At 35.5% G+C, this 23,826-nt stretch overlaps 2 protein-coding genes and 1 non-coding gene across 3 annotated transcripts in view; 1 reads left to right on the plus strand and 2 right to left on the minus strand.

Moving 5' to 3' along the window:
- Positions 1–1,150: 1,150 nt before the first annotated feature.
- Positions 1,151–11,145, plus strand: LOC123663094 (DNA-directed RNA polymerase III subunit RPC3). The gene is made up of 11 exons (XM_045597833.1): positions 1,151–1,297; positions 1,778–1,893; positions 2,150–2,279; positions 3,178–3,379; positions 3,916–4,008; positions 5,346–5,510; positions 6,175–6,328; positions 6,961–7,081; positions 8,913–8,984; positions 9,901–10,068; positions 11,008–11,145. Exons 1-11 carry the CDS (start codon positions 1,151–1,153, stop codon positions 11,143–11,145), a joined length of 1,506 nt encoding a protein of 501 aa, XP_045453789.1.
- Positions 11,146–16,785: 5,640 nt separating this feature from the next.
- Positions 16,786–23,826, minus strand: part of LOC123663106 (ubiquitin-like protein 3) — a 205,113-nt gene continuing 198,072 nt past the window's right edge. The window contains exons 3-4 of the mRNA XM_045597844.1: positions 17,567–17,734; positions 16,786–16,850 (exon numbers count right to left, since the gene is read on the minus strand). Coding sequence (XP_045453800.1) covers positions 16,786–16,850; positions 17,567–17,734 — 233 coding nt within the window. The remainder of the gene's footprint in view (positions 16,851–17,566; positions 17,735–23,826) is intronic.
- On the minus strand, positions 18,378–18,450 carry Trnat-ugu. Its single transcript has one exon. It is a non-coding gene; the product is annotated as a tRNA-Thr (tRNA).

Consider the following 23,826-nt stretch of genomic DNA (forward strand, 5'->3'; position numbering starts at 1 on the left):
CGTATACCAATTATAAAATCGCGTTTGTTTCAGAGGGCGGGAAAAAAGTGGCTTTGGCTTGGTACAAAAACATGTCAAAAAAAAATATAGTATTATCATACATTTGTCGTTGATTCTATTTATTCTGCTTCCCAATAGTATCTGTTGAGCTCTAACAGCAAAATAAATATTCTTTTTTGTACTTGAAAATAGGTGATCTAGAGTGCGAGCGCTCGAATCACGACATTTCAATTACACCTTGTAAAGCAATTATCGTAGGTACAGAGTTTGTACTTCATAGTTCATTTAGAAAAACTAATCATAATTAGTATTAAAGATGAACAACGCAACGATAAAACTAAAAACAATATTTTTTGTTTTTGGGCAATAATATCCAAAGACGGCGAGAAAGTAAAATATTTTTTTTAAAGCAAACTATACATTTTTTACGTATCCTGGACAAATAGCATTATTATTATTCATAAATTGCACAAAATACACTTTGCATTAGATTGATTGATTGATTTGATTTGATTTAGAAAACTTGATCCAAACATAGAGCATAACGGTGCAGAAATTAGTAAGTACAGGGAGACTTTGACCGGTTGAATCTTGCTAAATTTTTATGAAGAGTGAATGAATGTTTGGTCCAATGGGTGTCTAGTTTCGTACTGAATGTATTAAAATACGGTTGTAGACTATTATAAGATCTATTTTGTCATATATGGTTTCAAAACGAGTTAGTCATCTGGGGCTGAATTCAAACCCGCAGTAAACTGTGGAGACGAAGTTTGTGGTGTAAATTCAACCCCTTGGGAGACTACAGAGTATAAAACTTATGAGATCGTGACATATGCGTAAAAAAATAATCTGGGTTTGAATTCAAGTAGCAGTAGACAAGCGATGTAATCCCACCACTATGTACACTATGTATGTATGCCCGACCTGTGTATAAGACCATGCTTAAATGTAATTCAGCCGTCAATGTCAAAAATTGTGAACAAAACAAGAGAGGTGCTGATTGTAGAGACCATGTGGACACATTTTCTGAGCAGCAGGATTGCTAAACTAATAAAAGCCGTAACTTTACAAGGAGAAAATATAATAGTAATAGTATAAGTTTGTAAAAATTTGCCTTTTAAAATTAACTAACAACATGGATTGCCACAAAATGTCGTTACAACAGGGCCGTGTGGTTTCTCAGATACTATTGAGACATTTCGGTGAAATAGTACAAAAAGTTGGTGACGATATATTTGCATGTGGAAGAAAATCGATCGCCTTGATAGTGAGAACAACAGAGCTTCCTCGCTCGCAGGTAACGAACGTATGATTATCATTTTTATGACGTACTAGCTAACCCAGCGAACTCCGTACATTTTTATTTCTAGAATATAGATTTTTCATAAATTTTCGTTTTTACTAACTCTGTCCTGACAATTAGGAATGAATAAAAAAATAATTATCCAAATTGTTGGAGTTGTTCAGAAGTAATGTGCGTACATACATTTCGGCGATTTAGTTTTGTTTTATAAATTAATTGTTAAAAAAAGTTTAAATATATAACATATCTCTGAATAATAATATATCTCTTAATATAAATATTATGTTGTAAAAAGGATAATTATGGCAGATTTTACAATTTTGTATGGTAAAATTAAAATTATTTTACATATTATATTCTTTCTGCTACTGTTTATATAAACTCTTGGGTATTTATAAAATGACATTATTTTCATAAAATGTGTTTGTCCTTTAATGGCTACCGTTGGCGTACGTTTATTGTCTATATTTTCAGGTAATTGAAAGCCTAAGAACTCTATTGAAATTTGATTTAGCAACTTTTGAAGCAGAAACCACTGTGGAATATAAATTGAACCCAGAAAATATTTTGTTGCTGATTAGATACCCTAGGTATGTACATAATTAGAGATAACTCTTAAACCACTTCTCCGATCTTGATCAGATTTAAATAGGAACATATGACAAGCAACAACTTTCAATTAAAAAAAAATCTTCAAAATTGGTAACTCCCAGTTAAAAGTTGTAAGGTAAGACATAAAAAATTTAAAGTCGGGGAAAAACCTATTTATACATATTTTTTATTTTTGTGTTTTAAAAAGCATTAGTTAAGAGTTAATTGTATTCATATTAAAACTTTTTGCTTTAGATATCTTCTGCAAATGAAAAGTAAATATGGCAGTGAAGCAGAGATGATTGTAGAGGAACTTTTGCACCAGGCTTCTAGTACTGCCACTGTACTATTAGTTTCAATAATGAACAAGTATAAAGATGACAAGGTATAATAATGTATATCTACAAAAATTAACTGAAATATTAAGTGTAGCATACATCACTATAGTTTACTTTTACACTTTAAATAAATACAGTTAAACATATTTTTTATTAATACTTCAAAAAATTGTTATATCATACTTCATTCTCTTGTCGTAACAATTAAATGATTAGCATCATCCATCATCATCATCATCATCATCATCATTATAATTATCGTCAAATGATTATCATCTATCTTTAAATTATAAATAGAATTTAGTATAAAGTTATTAGAACAGTACATATATTACGTGAGTAAGAATAATATCCAGTTCACAAAGTTGTAAACAAAAGTAAATTTATTATTAACTAGCTGACTCTGCATACATTGTTTTGCCATAAATATTATTAACCTCCCTTGATTCCCTCCTCCCTTTATATGCTGTATGAAAAATAGATGTTTGCCAATTCTCAGACCTACCCAATATGCACAGGCCGTTTTGGAGGAGTATTGTACCTAAACATTGTGACACAAGAATTTTATATATAAGATTTTTCACTGAATTTTTTGTTCAATCACAATAAAATATAGCCTATGTCATTCCTGAGTAGTGTAGCTGTCTGTTAGTGAAAGAATTTTCGTGGTCGAATCAGTATTTATGAAGACTACCCCCCTACAAACAAACAAATTTAGAAACTTTACTTCTTTATAATATGTGTAAATGTTTTTTGCAGTGATTAGAGAAAAAAAAATGCATGCATGCAATGTAAATAAATTGATGCAGAGCGTTCTGTACATACTCAGTTGTTTTGTGACTAGCGACACTCTTAAAATAATCTTAGATATGTTTTTAGGAGTTTATAGAAATTATTATGAATGTATTGTTTAATAATGTATCAATAAATAAATAAATATTTTAGGAGAAAAACCTAACCATGGTCAAATTAAAAGATACATTTATCAGCCTAGCCACCGCTGGTTACATCCAGCAGGCCCCGGTGGCCGAGCTCAAAGACGGCAGTGACATTCCTACACTAGTACCAGTGGCCACCATTGTGCCAGATCTTGATGTAAGAGAATTATTGCAGGCTATGAGCTCTAATTTAGCCGACTGTAAAGATAGTAAGTATGATATTCAAATAGATTTTTTTATTTTTTCAACATTTATCAACTACATTTGCTCTGCAGTTTGACCCTAGATATATCTGAGCCAATGGCAATTATAGCATTAAAAGTTATCTATGTGTCAGCCTAGAAGTCGAGCAATCTACTAACCAAGATTTATTGTACTTATCTTAATAATTTATGTATAAAAGCATAATTAAAATTTGTCGAAATATTTATATATTTTACATGCACAACCTATCCGGTAAGAATTTTAAGTAAAAAGCACGTTGTATGTTATCTTGTATGTCAAGGTATATAATTATGTATATTTAATATGTTTTCAGTATCTTTTGCGTAAAAAAACAACACAAACCATCCATCCGACCTTCCTCACAAACACATCTATAATATTAAACTGAAAACAGTATTAAATTTGGAAATTTATCAAAATAATTGAAGACTTAATTGTTTGATTGTTGATTTCATAATCATTGTATATTCAATTTTAGTAAGTAGCATTTAGTATTGAATTATTTTGAATATCGTTTCAGATACTTACTGGAAAGTTAACTATGAAAGATTTCACTTGGACTTCAGAGATGATATGATGATAAAGGCAATTACGCGGCGCATTGATGATAATGGTGAGATCAATAAATATACTTCTGTATATTATCATTTCACACTGACTTCAGCCTATCGCAGTCCACTGCTGGACATAGGCCTCAAGTTCGCGCCGAAAATGGCGCAGTCATGTGTTTTGCCCATAGTTGTCACGCAGGGCAGGCGGGTTGATGACCGCAGGGCTGACTTTGTTGCACCGACGACTGACGCTGCTGCCCGTCTCGTCCTGTGTATTTCAAAACCAGCAGTTGGATGGTTATCCCGCCATCGGTCGACTTTTTAAGTTCCAAGGTGGTAGTGGAACTGTGATATCCCTTAGTCGCCTCGTACGACACCCACGGGAAGAGAGAGGGTGGCTATATTCTTTACTGACATAACCACCAGCGTACCATAACCACACAGTGTCTATATTATAATGTCATTAAATTATACATACATGTTTTTGCAACTGCAATTGATCTTAATTTGGTTATTTAACAAGTATCAAAATCATTTACCTTAAAACGTCTGCCAATAAGAGAGAGGGGATTAAAGATTGTTTCTACTGGTAACTGTAACCTTATATTTGTATTTTTATGTGACTAAAAGATTATTCTGTAACATATTAACTAGTTTATTACAACCTTGATATCGTTATGAAAACCACTGATATTATAAATAGGTATTGGTACACACTTAAAATGTAAAATTTGAGAAAAACTCAGTTTTCACTTAGTCAGGCACTGTATGCGGGTACTTCTCTGTACACTAGGCAACTGACTGGCTCAGGCTGACATAATATGAAAAATATAGTTCATTTTATAATTTTTACTCAATTTAAAAAGATAATTAACTAATTTACTGCTATCTACATTTATCATTCTCATACAATATCCATTAAAATAGTTAACTATATTAAAAACGCTTTTAAAATGTTCAAAAAACAGAGCACAAAACAGTGCTCTGGCATTAAAGGGAATCGCAAACTATCTCAAATTAATTAAAAAAAAAAAATCAAACTTATAATATTTATAATCTAATGTACGTTTTAATTACGATATCACGACAATTTTTTTAATTAAATAATATATCTGAAAAGACTAATAATAATTTTTTGTGTACAGTCCCCTGGTTCTTATTCTGTTTATAACTGACTCAATACATTTAATACAATTAATCTTCAATTCTATGTAGTGCTTCGAATGTTCTCTAAGTTTGCCCAGTGATAGTAATTTAAAAAAAATTCATAACCTTTGAAAAAACTAACCAGGGGACTGTTTGTAGAGACCAAAATAGCCTTAAAGTTTTGCAGATAAATGTCCAAAATGTCCAAGTATGTCAGATCAGGTTATTTATATAAGCTACTCTAATATTCCAGCCGGTGAACTCATGCGTCTAATGCTAGAACAAATGTATCTGACCTCACCTGCGTGGGCAGTGGAGTCATCCCCTGTGCCGGCCTTTGACCTTAGAGAAGGGGTGAAAAGGATGACTGACCGACCGCTATTGAATCAGCATATTGACCAGTATCTAAAGGTTTTGGGTGGGTTTTCTTTATTTATATTTCAAATGCTTTAGCGGTCTAATATTAATCGCTTTGCTAAGTGTTCAAATTAAGTGTACGTAAGTGGCTTCCGTACATTTAACTTGCGATATCTCGAAAACGTAGCCGAGTTGACTTCTAGTATTATAGGGTTTGCAGTAACTATCCCATACATATAATGTGGGTGTACTGAATTCAATGAGCCTCTCGGATCTTCTCCTCGTTAGCTATTTCCCATAATAAATCCTAAACTAGACAACGTGGCTAAATTGACCAGCTGAAGAAAGCCTCATAGACAGTTGTTCTATTTTATTACTATTTAGGTAATTGTTCAAAGGGCGTGTGTCAAGATATTAGCTGGGACAAACAGGTTTAGGAATTTTTTAAAATCATCTGTCTGTAAATTAGTAATGTGTAAATAAATATATGCGCTTGAAAAAACAGTTATTTTGAAGTCACAGACTGACACTTCCATTTTATTTATACATATGTAAGATGAATAGGTAACTATTTAAAAATAAGACTCTAAATCGATGTTACAAAGAAAAATAGCGAGCCATTCCCCAAAAGAGTATTTATGACTACTCACAAGCAGGACTGAACCACAATGTATCGTATAAAATTTGGAATTTAAAAAAACTTTTTTGAATGGTTATGGTTACAGAGGAAAACGGCGCAAGTTTCATTCGTCGCTGCGGTGACTCGGGTGGGGGTCAGTACGTGGTGCGCATGCGCCGCGCCTCAGAAGTACTATTGGAGGCGCTGCTCGACCACACCGTCACCGAACGACTGGGCTCCAAGGCGGCTAGGATTTTCCGGTATATAAATCTGGTTTAAAAATTTGAGCGAGATCAGATTATACTTTATTGCACTCGAAAATACATATAGAAACATGCAATAATAAAAAGATTTATGGCAAAGGTGGACTTATCTCTGAAAGAGATTTCTTCCAGTCTGTCTATGGTCATTAGTAAGTGTTTTATATAGCGAAGCAAACAGTGCAAGAAGTATTTATTTAAGAAGAAGAAAAAAAAAAACACCAATAAAAAAAGATAAAGATAAGAGAAAAGGTAAAAGATGAGAGATCAGACGAGTATGTTTGACACATTACTAATAATGTCTATTGTTACACATGTTGATGTAAATTTAAGTCGGGTTTTTTTGAGAACAAATAACGATTATTGTATATAACTAGGATGGGGAACAAATGTGTACACCAAGCATGTTGCCAACCCTACCTACGCCTGGCCCTCTCCAGAAACTCTGCCATCCTATACTTATCAGAGGGACACAATACTACTTGACAGCATTGTTATTTGGCTGTAAACTGTTATCTTATTTAAGGTTGAGTTACTTTCACAGTGGGGCTGTTCCATATTTTGAGCACAATATTTCCTGCTATGCTCTACCTCAAAGACACTGTCCGTTAATCTCTTGTTGATTATTTCAGTTTAATTCGAACGAAAAAGAACACAGAAGAAGAAGATATACAGAAAAATGCAATGTTACCGAACAAGGAATGTAAGGAGCTGACGTACAAGTTATTGGAAGATCAGTTTATTCGCTTTCAGGTAAAAGAAATATTATATCGCTTCAGCCTGTAATATCCCACTACTGGGCATAGGCCTCTTCCCCATCTAGGAGAAGGATTAGAGCTTAATCTACCACGCTGCTCCAATGCAGGTTGGCGGATATATTCCCTACTATGAGTAACGATCGCTATCAGGTGTACATGATAACAACCGGGACCGACGGCTTAACGTGCTCTCCGAGGCACGGTGGGGAGACCCACTAGGACTGCACAAACACCCAGACCACGGCAAACACGTGTATGGCCAATACAAATGTTTGTCATGTGCGGGGATCGAACCCGCAACAGGCACAATCCATGGCTGTGACCGCTGCGCCAACGCGGCGTCACAATATTATATATGAAAAGGGTTTAGTTATTTTTTTTTAAATATATAATCAGGTCGGCAAAAAAGCGTACGGCTCACCTAAAGGTAAGCGATACTGTAGCTTATAGACGTCTGCAACACCAGAAGCATCGCAAGCGCGTTGACGACTTTATCCCCAATCCCCCCCCCCCCCCCCAGGAGCTCTGGTCACCGTTCTCACCAACAGGAACACAACACTGCTTGAGAGCAGTATTATTTAACTATGATCTTCTGTAAGGTCGAGGTAATAACCCAGTCGGGCTGCTCCATATTTTGAGCAGAAAATTTCCTGCTGTGCCCTACCTCAGTTAAAAGTTCGTAATCTTCATTTAATGTTATAGGTTTACTTACCTTTTACCTTTACCTTCATAGGTAAATTGCTGTTTTTGATTAAATAAGTTAACGCACCTTTTTTTCTATATTTTTTATTTTTATTATTTAAAGTAATTACCCATTGAATCAATGCATTTTTGGCAACGTAGTGGTAACTTATTGATGCCTTTCTCGAAAAACTGCTAGACGGGAGGCAAGAAACTCTAAGGGCATTTTGTACTGCATATACTGTAATTCAGTCTCGGGTATTAAATTTTTTTCCCGCTAAAAAGTTATCCAAATTCTGGAAAAAGTAGAAGTCTGTAGGGGCAAGATCTGGTGAGTACGGTAGATGACGGAGAACTTCCAACCCCAGCTCTTTTAACTTGGAGATCATATGAGTCAGTATGAGGTCGCGCGTTGTCGTGAGCGATTGACCAAAGCTGGTTGGAGACGTGCGAGCTTCCCCATTATTGTGTTTAGTTCTTCACAGTACACATTTGCAGTAATGCTCAGGCCGTTTGGTAAGAAGCTGTGATGAATTACACCGGCGCTAGACCACCAAATGTTACCATCACTTTCTTCAGGGTCATTTTTCGTTTAGGGCATTGTTTAGGTACTGAATCAGGATCTAACTAACTAACTGAGCGCTTGCGATTGTCGAATAGAATCCATTTTTTGTCACAATGCGATACAATATGCCTTCGTTTGTGTGGCTGTTGAGCAGTGCAAGGCACGTCTCGACGCGTTTTCCGCGATGGCGTTCATTCAATTCGTGAGGAGGTGGTTGGTCCATTTGCGTCAAATTGGCAAGTATTGTTTTAGTGCTAACTTCGAAAGTTGCTGCTAATTCAGTTGTAGTTTGAGAATCATCAGCCTCCACAATCGCCTTTAATTCGTCATTGTCGACCAACATTTTCGGCCGACCACGTGGTTTGTTTCTTAGGTCAAACTTTCCGGAACGAAAGCGAGCAAACCAATACGGGTGGTACGATCGTTAGTAGTGTTCGCACCGTAAACGTCGTTGATGTTCCGTGCCGCTTTTGCAGCTTTGCTACCACGACTTCTCGTTCGTAATTACAAAAGCATAAAAATAAAAAAAGCATATTTACCTTTTAATGTATTATGTGTTATTCATTATTAAATTTTACAGCCCATGCGGAAAGCTGCATCCATCGGAGGAAACGCGAAGGCGAATTATTTATATCACGTTAACTTGTATGATGTAAGTTTACTAATTTTTTTAATCTAATAAAAAGTAATTGAGATTATCCAATGTCTTAACGTGTTCGAACGTAAGAATGTGCAAATGTGTTAACGTGTTCGAACGTAAGAATGTGCAAATGTGGTAACGTGTTCGAACGTAAGAATGTGCAAATGTGTTAACGTGTTCGAACGTAAGAATGTGCAAATGTGGTAACGTGTTCGAACGTAAGAATGTGCAAATGTGGTAACGTGTTCGAACGTAAGAATGTGCAAATGTGTTAACGTGTTCGAACGTAAGAATGTGCAAATGTGGTAACGTGTTCGAACGTAAGAATGTGCAAATATGTTAACGTGTTCGAACGTAAGAATGTCCCAAATGTGGTAATGTGTTTGAACGTAAGAATATGCAAATGTGTTAACGTGTTCGAACGTAAGAATGTCCCAAATGTGGTAATGTGTTTGAACGTAAGAATATGCAAATGTGTTAACGTGTTCGAACGTAAGAATGTGCAAATGTGGTAACGTGTTCGAACGTAAGAATGTGCAAATGTGGTAACGTGTTCGAACGTAAGAATGTGCAAATGTGTTAACGTGTTCGAACGTAAGAATGTGCAAATGTGGTAACGTGTTCGAACGTAAGAATGTGCAAATATGTTAACGTGTTCGAACGTAAGAATGTCCCAAATGTGGTAATGTGTTTGAACGTAAGAATATGCAAATGTGTTAACGTGTTCGAACGTAAGAATGTCCCAAATGTGGTAATGTGTTTGAACGTAAGAATATGCAAATGTGTTAACGTGTTCGAACGTAAGAATGTGCAAATGTGTTAACGTGTTCGAACGTAAGAATGTGCAAATGTGGTAAAGTGTTCGAACGTAAGAATGTCCAAATGTGTTGTAGTTGCTCGTACCCTGACCGCCCCTCCCCGTGTGCAGGCGGCCGAGACCGCGCGCGCGCTGAGCCTGCGCGCGCTGCACAACGTGCTGAGCGCCGCCGTCAGCACGCGCCGCGCGCACGCGCGACTGCTGGACAAGCGGCGCCGCGTGCGCTCCATCGTGCACGGCATGCGGGTGCGCGGCGAGCCGCAGCAGAACATCGACGACGTGAGTACGACTCGTGTTCGGTGTGTGTTCAGTGTGTGCGCGACTGCTGGACAAGCGGCGCCGCGTGCGCTCCATCGTGCACGGCATGCGGGTGCGCGGCGAGCCGCAGCAGAACATCGACGACGTGAGTACGACTCGTGTTCGGTGTGTGTTCAGTGTGTGCGCGACTGCTGGACAAGCGGCGCCGCGTGCGCTCCATCGTGCACGGCATGCGGGTGCGCGGCGAGCCGCAGCAGAACATCGACGACGTGAGTACGACTCGTGTTCGGTGTGTGTTCAGTGTGTGCGCGACTGCTGGACAAGCGGCGCCGCGTGCGCTCCATCGTGCACGGCATGCGGGTGCGCGGCGAGCCGCAGCAGAACATCGACGACGTGAGTACGACTCGTGTTCGGTGTGTGTTCAGTGTGTGCGCGACTGCTGGACAAGCGGCGCCGCGTGCGCTCCATCGTGCACGGCATGCGGGTGCGCGGCGAGCCGCAGCAGAACATCGACGACGTGAGTACGACTCGTGTTCGGTGTGTGTTCAGTGTGTGCGCGACTGCTGGACAAGCGGCGCCGCGTGCGCTCCATCGTGCACGGCATGCGGGTGCGCGGCGAGCCGCAGCAGAACATCGACGACGTGAGTACGACTCGTGTTCGGTGTGTGTTCAGTGTGTGCGCGACTGTATGCGAGTGAATGTTAAACATTAATCGGTAACCCGAAAACACTCGCTACCAGTCGTTGACTTTTAACCAGAGACTACATATTATATATTGTCCATATTCCCATATTTATATGTATGTATAGTGTGCGCTCATTATTGATCACAGTTCGCAAACCGCCGATCAAATATTATTCTTTTATTCTCAGTTATGATGTCGGTTGTACGACAAAAAAAAAATGTATAATTAAGGTAATTTAAAACTAAAAAATAAGTCAAAGCCCGTGTGCGCGGCAGGTGCTGGAGACCCTGACGCCGCTGGAGCTGGCGGCGGTGGCGGGCGCGGAGCGGCGCCTGCGCCAGCTGGCCGCCGCCGAGCTGGAGCTGGACCGCGCGCTGTTCCTGCTCGCCTGCCACGCCGCCTTCCCGCGGTAGCTCGCGCTCTGGCGGCGTTCCCGCTGGCGACGTCACTACATAGTAGCGGCGTTCCCGCTGACGTCACTACATAGTGGCGGCGTTCCCGCTGACGTCACTACATAGTGGCGGCGTCCCCGCTGACGTCACTACATAGTGGCGGCGTCCCCGCTGACGTCACTACATAGTGGCGGCGTCCCCGCTGACGTCACTACATAGTGGCGGCGTCCCCGCTGACGTCACTACATAGTGGCGGCGTCCCCGCTGACGTCACTACATAGTGGCGGCGTCCCCGCTGACGTCACTACATAGTGGCGGCGTCCCCGCTGACGTCACTACGTAGCGGCGGCGTCCCCGCTGACGTCACTACATAGTGGCGGCGTCCCCGCTGACGTCACTACATAGTGGCGGCGTCCCCGCTGACGTCACTACATAGTGGCGGCGTCCCCGCTGACGTCACTACATAGTGGCGGCGTCCCCGCTCTCTCACGTTGGAGGATTCGTTCACTTTGTGTCGTCGGTCGACTTGCACGTCCACTGACTAGGGGTCGTCTATTAATCACGTGAGGCCCGAAAGGAAGGAGAAAGGGGGTAGTGTTCGGAAAAATTTACATATCGCATGCAGGGGGGGGGGGGGGGGGTAATGAGATATCACGTGTATTTTTTAGTTGAACTCGCGTTTTCGCGTTATCGCTCTGATATCAGTGGACATGCACTGTTGCGCTTTGTTTCTTCGTCTTAACAGGACCGAAAAATTTCGTCAATATTTTTGCCAAATTGAAAAATGTATAAAAGGGCGTGTTTAATATCTATTGTATATTTGTGTAATACGTTGTACGTTTGTACGTTGATATTTTTGTAAGTTTCGGCTTGAAATGACTGTAAGGTTTTTTTTACCCTTCATAATCAACTTTATGTCATCAACTAAATTTTTGTTTGTACTATATGTTATTATTCTAATAAACTGAGGTAGGGCACAGCAGGAAAGTTCCTGCTCAAAATATGGAGCAGGCCGACTGGGGTAGTACCTCGACCTTACAGAAGATCACAGCTAAATAATACTGTTTTCAAGCAGTGTTGTGTTCCTGTTGGTGAGCAAGGTGACCAGAGCTCCTGGGAGAATTGGCGATAAGGTCGGCAACGCGTTTACGATGCTTCTGGTGGTTTAAGCGATTACCGTAGCTTATAGACATAAGCTACGGTAATCGCTTACCATTAGGTGAGCCGTACGCTTGTTTGCTGACCTAGACCTACAACAATGTCTCTCTCGGTGTTAGTCTGCCTGTCCTGTCATGAAAACTACTGAACGTTTTTTATGCGGTTTTCATAAATGAACAGTGCGGTTCCTGAGAGGATAATATGTATAGTGTATAGTTTGTTAATATATGTCTAAATTGCTTAAAATATCGTGAAAATTGTTATAATGAAATTACAAATGTCGGTACTTGAGTACTTCTCACAAATGATTTATTATTCAATATAATATTATGTTATTTTATGATGTATTTGTACGCTATGTACTTATAAGAGTTATTGTTCTGTAAATTTTGTTTGCTTTAACTTAATATTAAACAAACGTGTTGTAAAGTTCAAGTGACAAATAAAAGGCACGTTACATTCTTAAAGTTTTATTTGACCCCATCGAAACTCAATCATTCAAACAATTTACAACCTATTTGTCGTTCGATTACAAAAGTCATCTATCTACACTTAACGAACGAAACCCCACTCGAAGCGAAACTACCCTGGAATAATCGAAGACGCATATAATTTTTTAACGAACCAAAGTTTCAATTAATTAACATCTTTATAATCATTAATTTTAATATTAACAAGGATATAATTACGTAAGTAAACCTGTTACACAGTGACACCTAATATTTGGAATTCATTACAGTTAGTAACCGTCGTATGTGGGGATTACTTTCAATGTTATGTTTCTACGCTGTCGATAATGCAGCGGGTAATTTTCAAAATAAGTCACCTCCATTTTTTATAGTTCGTCTACGACAATATTTTACCTATTTCTTTTAAATAGAGACAATTTCAATTTATGTTTAAGGAGTTTACGTCATGTTAGATTTGGCTTCGAAAAGAATTAATTTGGAGATGACGGCATTTGAAAATAACCTTATTAAATATTATATTATTTTTTTTAAACGTAAACTAGGAAAAAATAAAGGTCAATATTAAACTTACTACAATAACTGGTAAATATAAATTTTAAGAATTTGGAAAAAAAGCTTCTTAAAAAAAGCTTCTTTTTAAAGGAATTAAAAATGTATTAATTTTGTTACTAAGGTAAATATCTAATCTTATTTTCACATACAACGGTTTTAAAAAATATTAAGCTAACTTGTTATTCTAGATTTGACTAAATAAAAAGATATCGTTATTTACATTTCGTCGCCTTTATCGTTACTGTCACTGCCATTTCAGGAATATTCATTTAAAACGTATATTTTCTCTATAACCATTTTTATATAGATATACAATGCCAAAATATGGGACGTAGGTACCGCTAATACGTTTAATGTTGCGTCTCACTGCATATTAAATCAGTCAATATATATCTATCTCTGTTACACGCTCTGATTTTAAGAGCGTGAGAAAGATAAATGCTTGTTTCCGCGTACATAGTGTTCTTACGCCATCCTTTAGTTGCCGCTTTATTTTGCATTTTTTTCGTTAAATATAATGTTTTCTTTTTTAACAGATTATTTTACAAATTACATTGGATAAAGTACTGTGATTTGATAACTGTCATGTTTTTTTTTAATATATAAGTCTGATTGTTTTATTTTATCTATTGAAATAAATTGTTTTAATTTTAAACCAACAAAAAATCCTAAAAAGTCTTATATTCAAAGAATTAATATCTTATGAAAAACAATTGCTTAAAGAAAAAGAAATAGTTCCTCGAAACGACAATGACTTCGCCCTACATATTTAGCGTGTGGTACAAACACTTACGATAACTCGATTAAAAATAGCTATTATCTATAGAAATATTAAAATACAGCGAAGACATCAAACTATTCGACCTACAATATCACTTCAATGCGATTCGACCTACATATGACGTCATATCCGCTTAGCACTAAAGAAAAAGTACAGTACGTACATTATTATTTTTGATAGTTATGTTATTCACTTTAAAATAATTTTTAAGAATAAAAATCATTAACAACATGTTTACACAGATTTATGTCAATTGTTATTTTTTGTCAAAAATGTACTATACTTTTTTCTCAGCCAGTGGAATACGTGTTTTCGAAAGCTAAACTCATAACTAAGCGACATTTATGTACAAAGGATGGTTGAAGCGAAATAAAAAAATAAAACATGCGTGTGACGTTGTAATTTTATTTATAATTATAACTAGGTATTTTACACAACTTAACAAATTACATACATACACGAACTAAACAGAAAAACCAAATTAAAAAAAATATATAAATCATTCATACGGCATTATGTTAAAGAGCGATGATGTCAATACATTTGTTAAGCGCAGGCGAGACAAGGGAACGATCGCCGAATTTGTTGGATGCCAAAACAAAATGTATAAGGACGATAATTTTTTATTCAATGATTACGGCACTGCCGTTTTCATTTATGTTTATATTAATAAATCCGGCAACCACCACATTCTTTCTACACCTGCTTTACGTTTTCGCATTCTCGTTGTATCAAAGTTGGCAAGATTTTTTTATTCAGTCAACGTTTACTAACAAATGCATACAATAGAATATTCCAAACCAATTTTTACATAAATAAAGACAATACTAGAAACACTAAATTTTGTAAGTCCACATGTTACCGTCGAATAAACTTGGATACACGTGACTTGGTAAAAAGAAAGATATTTTAAATTTCATTTGTATTATAAATTGTTTTGGAATAGACACGATTTCGCTCACTCGTTTTACAAACTACGTTCTGTTAATTATTAATCAGTTTCACTTAATACTGCTCAAAAAGAATTTTAACTAAGCCCAAGGTCTGTCGTAATGTGTAAATAATTTTATTTGTACTATATCACAAAAATATGTCGCATATTCATAGTAAAACGACCGGATGGATCATCTAAATAACGCTATAATTTCAACGACATCCCTCCCTCCCGAAATTAAATACTAAAAAAATTAACAGAGTCAAATTTAATCAGACAACTCAATTATAAGCCAATACAAAATAATATCTAAAGCTAAGTAAATAAAAGGCCGGTAAAAATAAATTATCGATAATATAAAAAACCTCGATCCATCAAAAAGTCTTGTAAAAACAAAAACAATAAAGAAATTAAAATTATAATCGAAAATTTCATTTTCAAAAAGGTTTTAGTTCATTCAATAGTAACTTCCAAAGTTTAAAGCACCTCTAAATTTAATAAAAACAAGTAGGCAATAATTATATTGTCTATTGAAAAAAAGACTTCTTCATGAAAAAAGGTTATTAATATGTGATATGGAATAAAATACATAAGAAGCTCTGTAAGATATATTATTTACAATAGTCATCGGTACTGGTAACGCTAGGAGGCAATTTACAGTAGAAGTGACGGTTGTTTAAGAATAAGACACACCTGCGCTGTCCGCCACATACAAAAGAGCGTGTTAAACAAAACAAACATTTGTCTTTACATTTTTTGCGTTACACAGATTGAATCAGCTTTTACAATACCTGTCGTATCCTTTACGTAGCGCAAGTGTGTACCCACCCTAAAGTTTAGCTCACAATAATTAAGTCGATAGCGGCCACGGTATATATCTAATCATTTTATCAATACTAAAATTTCAACATCAGACAATCGCCGTGTCGTTACGATATAATTTTAAACATGCTGCCAACCGGCAAATTAAGCTACATCTAGCGCGGTAAATAGCGTTCCTCTCCTTATAAAAATAATAATAAAAACAATCCGATCCGAATATTGCGAACTTATCACACAAGTAAATATAGATAGTCCGTTATATTTCCCTTAGGTAATGATATCATATACTATGTACATTGCAAACGATATTAATTTATACACTCCATACTGTTCCGCTACGATAATTTGTCATTTCATAATTATTTATTATTTATTAAATATCTCCGTAGTAACGTTATATAAATTCATGAAGATGGCCTAAATTATAATACTAATGATTTGTCGAATTTCACGCCAACCGATCCGGAACGGAGAGACGATTTCCGATGCATTCTTACTCTTACTCCATATATCTACTAAATTTAAAAATATTTCGGCAGCACGATAATTCTATAATGAGCTATAAATAACGCGGTGAGATATACATTAGCTTAGTACAGCTATACCTGAATTAATTTTCTCTGTGACGACGAAAAAATTCCTAACCGTATTAGCTTGCGATATTTTTAAAAGCGCTCCCGATGTGCGTAAAAATTTAGATTACGTTGTGTGCTCGCTCGAATGAAATTCGGAACGAAATGTGCTAGCAAATCGTTACAAATAAAATTAAATTATAATAGTGACCTAAGAGTGTTACAATCTTATCCAATAAAGGCGAGTCTTTTAAAAACACCACAAGTCGTCATAAAGGTTACGTTACACTAGGTTAATTAGGGCGAATGGAATCCTGTCTCTACATCACTGAGTGTGAACACATAGTCGCGCCGTCTCGCTCGCACCCCGCATTACAATATGCAGCACGAAGCCGAACAACAACTGCTCGAGCCACCTTTACTCTTTTGTCGCTGATCTGAAAATTATAAACGCCAAAATTATTATCATTAGCTTTTCGGTAATTGTCAATTCAATAATAATACTTACATATCTAGATACGTAGATACTACTAATAACAAAATATTAAAGGATCCTATCTACGAATCACTTACTATACACATGAAGGAAGGAAGAGGTATAGGAAATACGGGTATCGGTAATGTTAACTCCATCGGACTTCTGTAAAATGTTATTGTTTAAAATAATAATAATAGGTTAATTATACAATGAAATTGACAATACAGAGTTAATTAATTTTATTTTAATATTTACGTAACGTTACAAATACAGCTATTCGGTTAAAAAAAACTGATCATCGAAAACATCAAAAAGTAAATATAGATCACATATATTAGAAACCAGCTGTGACCCGTTCATTTGAGGAAAAAATTTACTAAAAAATTTTATATATAATCCTCGATAAATGGACCATCTGTGTTGGATAGTTGATTCATTTAAAAATAATTTTTCAAGTCGAATCACTAGTTCCTGAGATTAGCGCGCGTTCAAACAAACAAATAAACTCTTCAGCTTTATAATATCAGTGCCTATAGATTATTTTTATATATAATTCAAAACTAATTTCAAGTTTAAATATAAAATTATTACTTCAAATTAAATAACATACTCTATTAAAGAAAGACATTAGTAAGATTAATTAAAGTTTAAAATAATTAATAAAAACGTGGTTACCGTGTGAATTCGGCTCGGGCAAGTGTTCGCGCGGCACGAGGTGCATCACGGTGGTCCGGCCGAGCGGCAGGCCGAGCGCGCCGAGCGTCACCGAGCTGTGCAGGAAGCGGCCCTGGTATATGAGCCGGAGGATCTCCGCGCGCGACACGCATTCTGTCGCCCAGTCCGCTGGAATACGTATGGTGTGGGATTAGCATTATGTTTCAGTAATTTTATACTACGTGTTAATATTTATAATTTAGTATACATAGAATGCGTAAAATTAAATGAACTTAATTATCATTCCATCGTAATTGATTAGTTATCAATTGTGTTGATCAAAAATCGTTAAAACTGTGTAAACAGCTATAAATTAATATAATATCCCTAACGAATTTTCTATTTGATTGTTTATAGCAGTTGTATTAATTTCACTAGTCATTTAAAAAAAATATTTAAATGCACTGTATAAATTAATAATGCATTTTGTGTAACAAAAATAAATAAATACATAAAAAATCACAACTAAAATTATTTTTATAAACCAATTTTAAACTTGTTTGTTTAGACCTAAAAAATCATCAATGTAACATTCTTAGTTGCGAAATATATTTTTAAAACAACTTATCGATTAAAAAAACGTATAGTTAAAAAAAAAAAAAATACAATTAAAAATATCACAAAAAAAATTCAAGCTAAAAAACATAGTTAAAAAAAATACAAATAAAAATATTACAAAAAAAAATTCAGGCTAAAAAACGTATAGTAAAAAATAAATAAAAAATACAATTAAAAATATTACAAAAAAATATCAGGCTATATATATATAGCTTGCCCCCAGAGAGATTTGAACTCTCGACCCCTGGTTTACAAGACCAGTGCTCTAACCCCTGAGCTATGGAGGCCGACGAATTGATGACCGTAAATATCAACTGGTATCGGAGCAAGCTACTCACTCACACTAAAGCATTACAACACGTAAACAACGTTAGGTTACATAGTTAGGCTTAACTGACGATAGATGGCGACGACAAGTAATACATACAACGTTCAAATACGTCATAATTAACTGTTGATTTTTTTTTATCAATGGCGTTGTACTTTCTTTTTATACTTCAAATAATATATAATTTAATACCAGAATAAAAGACTGTAGATATAAAAATTACTATGTGTATTTTATGTTATTTAATTATGACTAACAATGGTTTAAAAAAAATACATAAACTTTTTAAATTGTACAAGGCGAAGTCATTAAAATAAAGAAATGACCGATAAATAAAATTATTTAAGAATAATTGAGGTAAATACATACATTCAATATTCGAGAAAAAGTAGCACACGTGAATATAGTGTACATTTTGACAAAAACAAAACGTTTTTAGCCAAATTAAAGAAAATAAGGTTTTCTTTTCTCGTATTTCTCTAGGTAACATTCACAATGAGCTAAGGTTCGGACGTTAACCGAGGTGTAATTTAGCCGGTTATCGGCTGTATCGGTAGATTTGTGGCGGCTGACGCTTCCACTAATCGCGCGCGCCCATCTGGCTAAGGGCGTTTCACATTCGTAAGGATGTATATATTCAGGAAAAAGGTTAAGTTTTATTATGTCCACATATTTTTGTGGATTGTTCTTAAGAACGTCGTTAAAGGGGAGTTTATAGCTCGTATGGGTCATATATATACCTTATGCTTTTTTTTGTTTATTTTAAATGTACATGTTACTTTACTACATAGTTTAGAATGAGCAAAACCCAACGAAAAAGTTTTTTTTTTTAATTTTTTTCTCTAAATTTAAATTTACAAAAGAGGATAGCTCCTTTGTCAAACCTACGACAGACTACAAGACTATTAAATAACAAAACAAAATTATGTAACGACTCAAATTTACTTATGAAAAATACTATTATTACTTATTATATATACAAAAAATCTATATAGATTAGTGTTAATCATCGAGGTCTGTAATACCGGGCATCACTTGATATAAGTTGAGAACCTAAGGTTACATTACATCTCGTCGAAATTGTTAGAAATGTTGAATTTATAATTAAGACAAGACCGATTGTTCCACATGAAAATCGACGATCGATTGATCGCTAACTAACATAATAAAATATAGGCCTCTTTCTCCGTCTAGAAGAAGAAGGATTCAGTTTAAGAGGAAAGGATACCGGCTCTTTCTCCATACAAACGTAGTCGAGTGTTTTCTCCCTGGATAATGAGACTAGATCCAAATATTTTTTAACATAAAACCTTTAACTGCCATGACCATACCCCTGTCTTAGTTTTTTTTCATATTCTTATAATCATAGGGAGTAGGAGTATTCAAAAACTAGAAATATTCCCAAATTTTTTATACATTTTCAGCCACTCATTAAAGAAAAATTAAGAAAATCCGAGAATATAGGGGCATAGCTGAAGGTTTTTTTTTGTTACATAAAAAAAAGTAAAATGTTGGCATGTTTTAGGGAGATGATGGAGGGAGAGGATGCTGTTTTGGTCAATAATTATCTACCTAAAACGATCTGAGCTGCAATTGTCCCTTTCTTGTCTCGGGGTGCGGCGGCAGTATACAGCGAGACAGGAACATTTTATTCACATATCTACTTTTCAAAAGTCTCTCAGGTACCCTTTCTTCTTAATCCACCACGCTGCCCCACTACGGGTTGGCGGATATGTTCGCTAGTATAGTATAGTAACGATCTCTATCGGATATTTATGATAACAACCGGGACCGACAGCTTAATGTGATCTCCGAAGCACGGTGGGAAGACCCACAACAACAGACATCCAAACCGAATGAAATATTTGTACATATACCGTCGGTCAAGAAAGTGGTGTACCACCTAAGGTTGAATGCCGCTTGCAGATTCATAGGTGATAAAGATTAGTTTCGCTTGCAGATCGATCTGACAACTTCTATTGCCGTCTTTATCTGATTATTACTGTTTGTAACGTGACAGCTGCTCTTATATATGTGCAGCCTTACATATATGCAGTGAAGTGAAAAATAACACGGAAAATATATTGATTTTAGAGGAAAATAATAATAATAAAAATTACTTAAATATATGTATTTTTGTTTTCTTTATCAAATGGAATTTGGTTGTCTATTTAAATAGTTTTTATTACTTTTGTTTGCAAAATATTTCAATTTCTTTGTAGAAATTAATGTCCTTTTTTATTTTGTTTATAATAAAGTTTAAAATGTCATGTATAGTAAGTAATGACCTGTGAATACTTATCAATTAGGTTTACGTCATTATTATATGTCTCCTTCAGTAATATCTTTTAATAACGAGCCTTGTTGTAATTTTCGATGACAAGACAAACTAAATCAAAACTGGTACGCACCACTTTCATGGCCGACCGTACACATATCCATCCCGAGCGGGAATCGAACCCGCAAACCGTCAGTGTTTTAGGCGACTACACGCACCACTACACCAGAGCGGTTCTTACATGGAAAACGATATGTAGATGTAAAAAAATAAACTGAATTAATAGTTTTTTTTTTAATTTACATTACAGTGGTGTTTCAAAACAATTCGAATTAATTCAGAAATACATAACCACATAACCTAAAATACACCAACAAGAATGAAATAAAGATTAAAAAAAAAATATCTGGCATTCTCATGTCTTTGTAATTGTACATTGTAAAAGTAAAAACTGCAGTTTACGCTAGTCGCTAACCCTAAATAAGGGCGGTTTACATCGCTGCAGGCAGTAAATAACTCACAAGACAGCGTCGCTGTCGCTATGAAATAGGCTTACCGCTAACGTCTACTACTGTTTTTCGTAAACACTTTTTACCTACCTACATGGGGGAATGAAATAAAATATAAAAGTCATAAAAGACATTTATTTAAAAAGCAGTAATATTTTAGTTGTGTATTTTCTGAATATATTGTTCTGAAGATTGTTCCAGCTGTACGGTACAGCCGTACACTATATCAGTCTGTAAGCATGCCACTATGAAGGAGAAGGCTTTAGTCCAGTTTATTCAAATTTCACTACAAATTTTGACTTTTACTTTTCGGGTAAAAAACTCGCGACGGTGAACAAATTTAAACTCGCCATCGACCCATTGCTTATATCTTCAATATCATTCGTTATTTGACATCCTCGTGAGAGTCATATTTTGTTTTTATAAAATAAATTTATTTAATTTAAATACAGTCAAAATCTTCTTTAGCTAAGCAATTGAAAAATATCTTGCTGCGAATGTATATTTGCAAGTAATATTATTGGAAAGTAAAGTTTACAAGTATGACAAAAAACAATATAATAACTTCAGTGAATAAACGAACTGACATTATGAAAGAAAAAGTACTTAAAGGAAATAACGATTGACGTAAGTCGTAAAATGATACATAAAGAAAATAATGAATAAGGAAAGCAAATATCAAGTACTCCATCTTTCTCACGGAATTTTTTTTGTGCGTCCTATTGAGTATACTGTGCGAAGTTAAGACGATAGTAATTTGGGAGGTGTAACGTGTATCGGTAATTTACTTTTAAATTGCATTTAACAACTTAAGTGACAGGTAGCACAGACTCTTACACGATATTGGCGCTGTGATTATTACAATACATACTGTGGACTGCACATTGTAAACTACGGTTGTTATAAAAAGTGTACACGTATAAAAGATTTAAATAATAGAATTAAAAATATTTACAAAAAAAAAATTGAATTCAATACAATGAATTTACACTAAATTAAAATCATTGAGGTCATCGTAATCCATTCCATGGAATTACACTTACTATAAAGTAGCGACTGTTTGTTGAAAAAACGTAAGTTGTAAATGCAGGTAAAACCATATGAGAAATTCAGCCATAATAACTTAAAATTTTTTGCTAAGCCGTAAATTATAAAACCTTAAAGAAAATAATAAGATAACGAATGCCAATAGAAGATTAAAAAAAAACTTTTAACATTTGTTTATTATTCTTTATATACTATACAAAGTATTAATAAATAATATTAACAAGCATCTGGAAAGATACAGCGTAAAGGTTCTGTGAAGTGAACTGTACCATGAAGGCATCAATTAGCAAAGTTTAACGTAATTAGCATAATTCTAAAGTCGTTTATGTAAACTGCGTGTGATAATGAGTTCGCAGCAACAACAACCATAATTATGTGTATGTGTTAGACCCTATGAAGTCGGATGTACATGGCCTATACATCTTACTATTACTAAAAATACGAAATATTGTGAGGATGGATGGATGGATATTTAACATAAAACTAATGATCTGATTGTAATATAAATTTGATACGTAGGTTAACTGGAGATCAAGAATAAGACAGGCTACTTTTTATCCAGACATTCCCATGGGATAAAAAGTTACGCAGGTGAAACTACTACCAATATTATTAAGTTGAAGTTTTTGTTTATTTGAACACGCTATAATGCTCAGGAGCTAATGGTTCCATTTGAAAAATTATTTTAGTGTTGAATTGCTTATTTGTATTGTAACCCTATAGGCTATATAACAACACAATCATGACCATTACCGTGTTAGTTGTTTGTCATTTGGGTGTAACTTATTATATCATATCATATTTTTAAAGTCATTTCATTTCATGATAATTGTCTATGTTCTCAACCTAAAAAAAACTACTTAAATTTTATATAATACTAGCTTTACCCTGCGCGCGTTGCTACGCTGTTTTTATTTCTTTTCTTGGTCGTATCAACCTTTGTGGGCTTCATGCACAACACTTTGCTGAAGATCATGACATGATCAAATGCATAGTTTACGATTGTATAAAGGACGTACAGACAAACTTCATTTTATATAATATATAAAAGATTAAATTATCGAAAGATTAGATATAAATTAAAAACTACTCAACACTACTCTCGTTCCAATTTTAATGAGACCACACGACAAGCACCACGTTTGAATAAAAAAAGATTCATAAAAAAAGAAAGAAACAACAGCCAATAAAAAGTTATGAAGTTGTAGCGACATCTATCACGTGGCATATAAACTAGAGAAAACTGACGTATCCTACATCGCGTTATCAAAGTTATTGAAGAGTGATTGAGTATATATACAAGAACCCGACAACAAACATTGGGTCAGTAGCCCACCAGACACAACACCCATCTGGTTGGAGGATCCTCCCTTTCCTATGGCGGACGAGGAACTGAACAGCTTGTTCCTCACGTTCCCAAAAGGTAAATCACACTCGATTTTTCGAAGTCCGTTAAACACTAGGACTAAATGAACAATTAGTAACGGGAGAAGAATGGAAT

This window comes from Melitaea cinxia, chromosome 19 (assembly GCF_905220565.1).
Source record: "Melitaea cinxia chromosome 19, ilMelCinx1.1, whole genome shotgun sequence".
NCBI lineage: Eukaryota > Metazoa > Arthropoda > Insecta > Lepidoptera > Nymphalidae > Melitaea > Melitaea cinxia.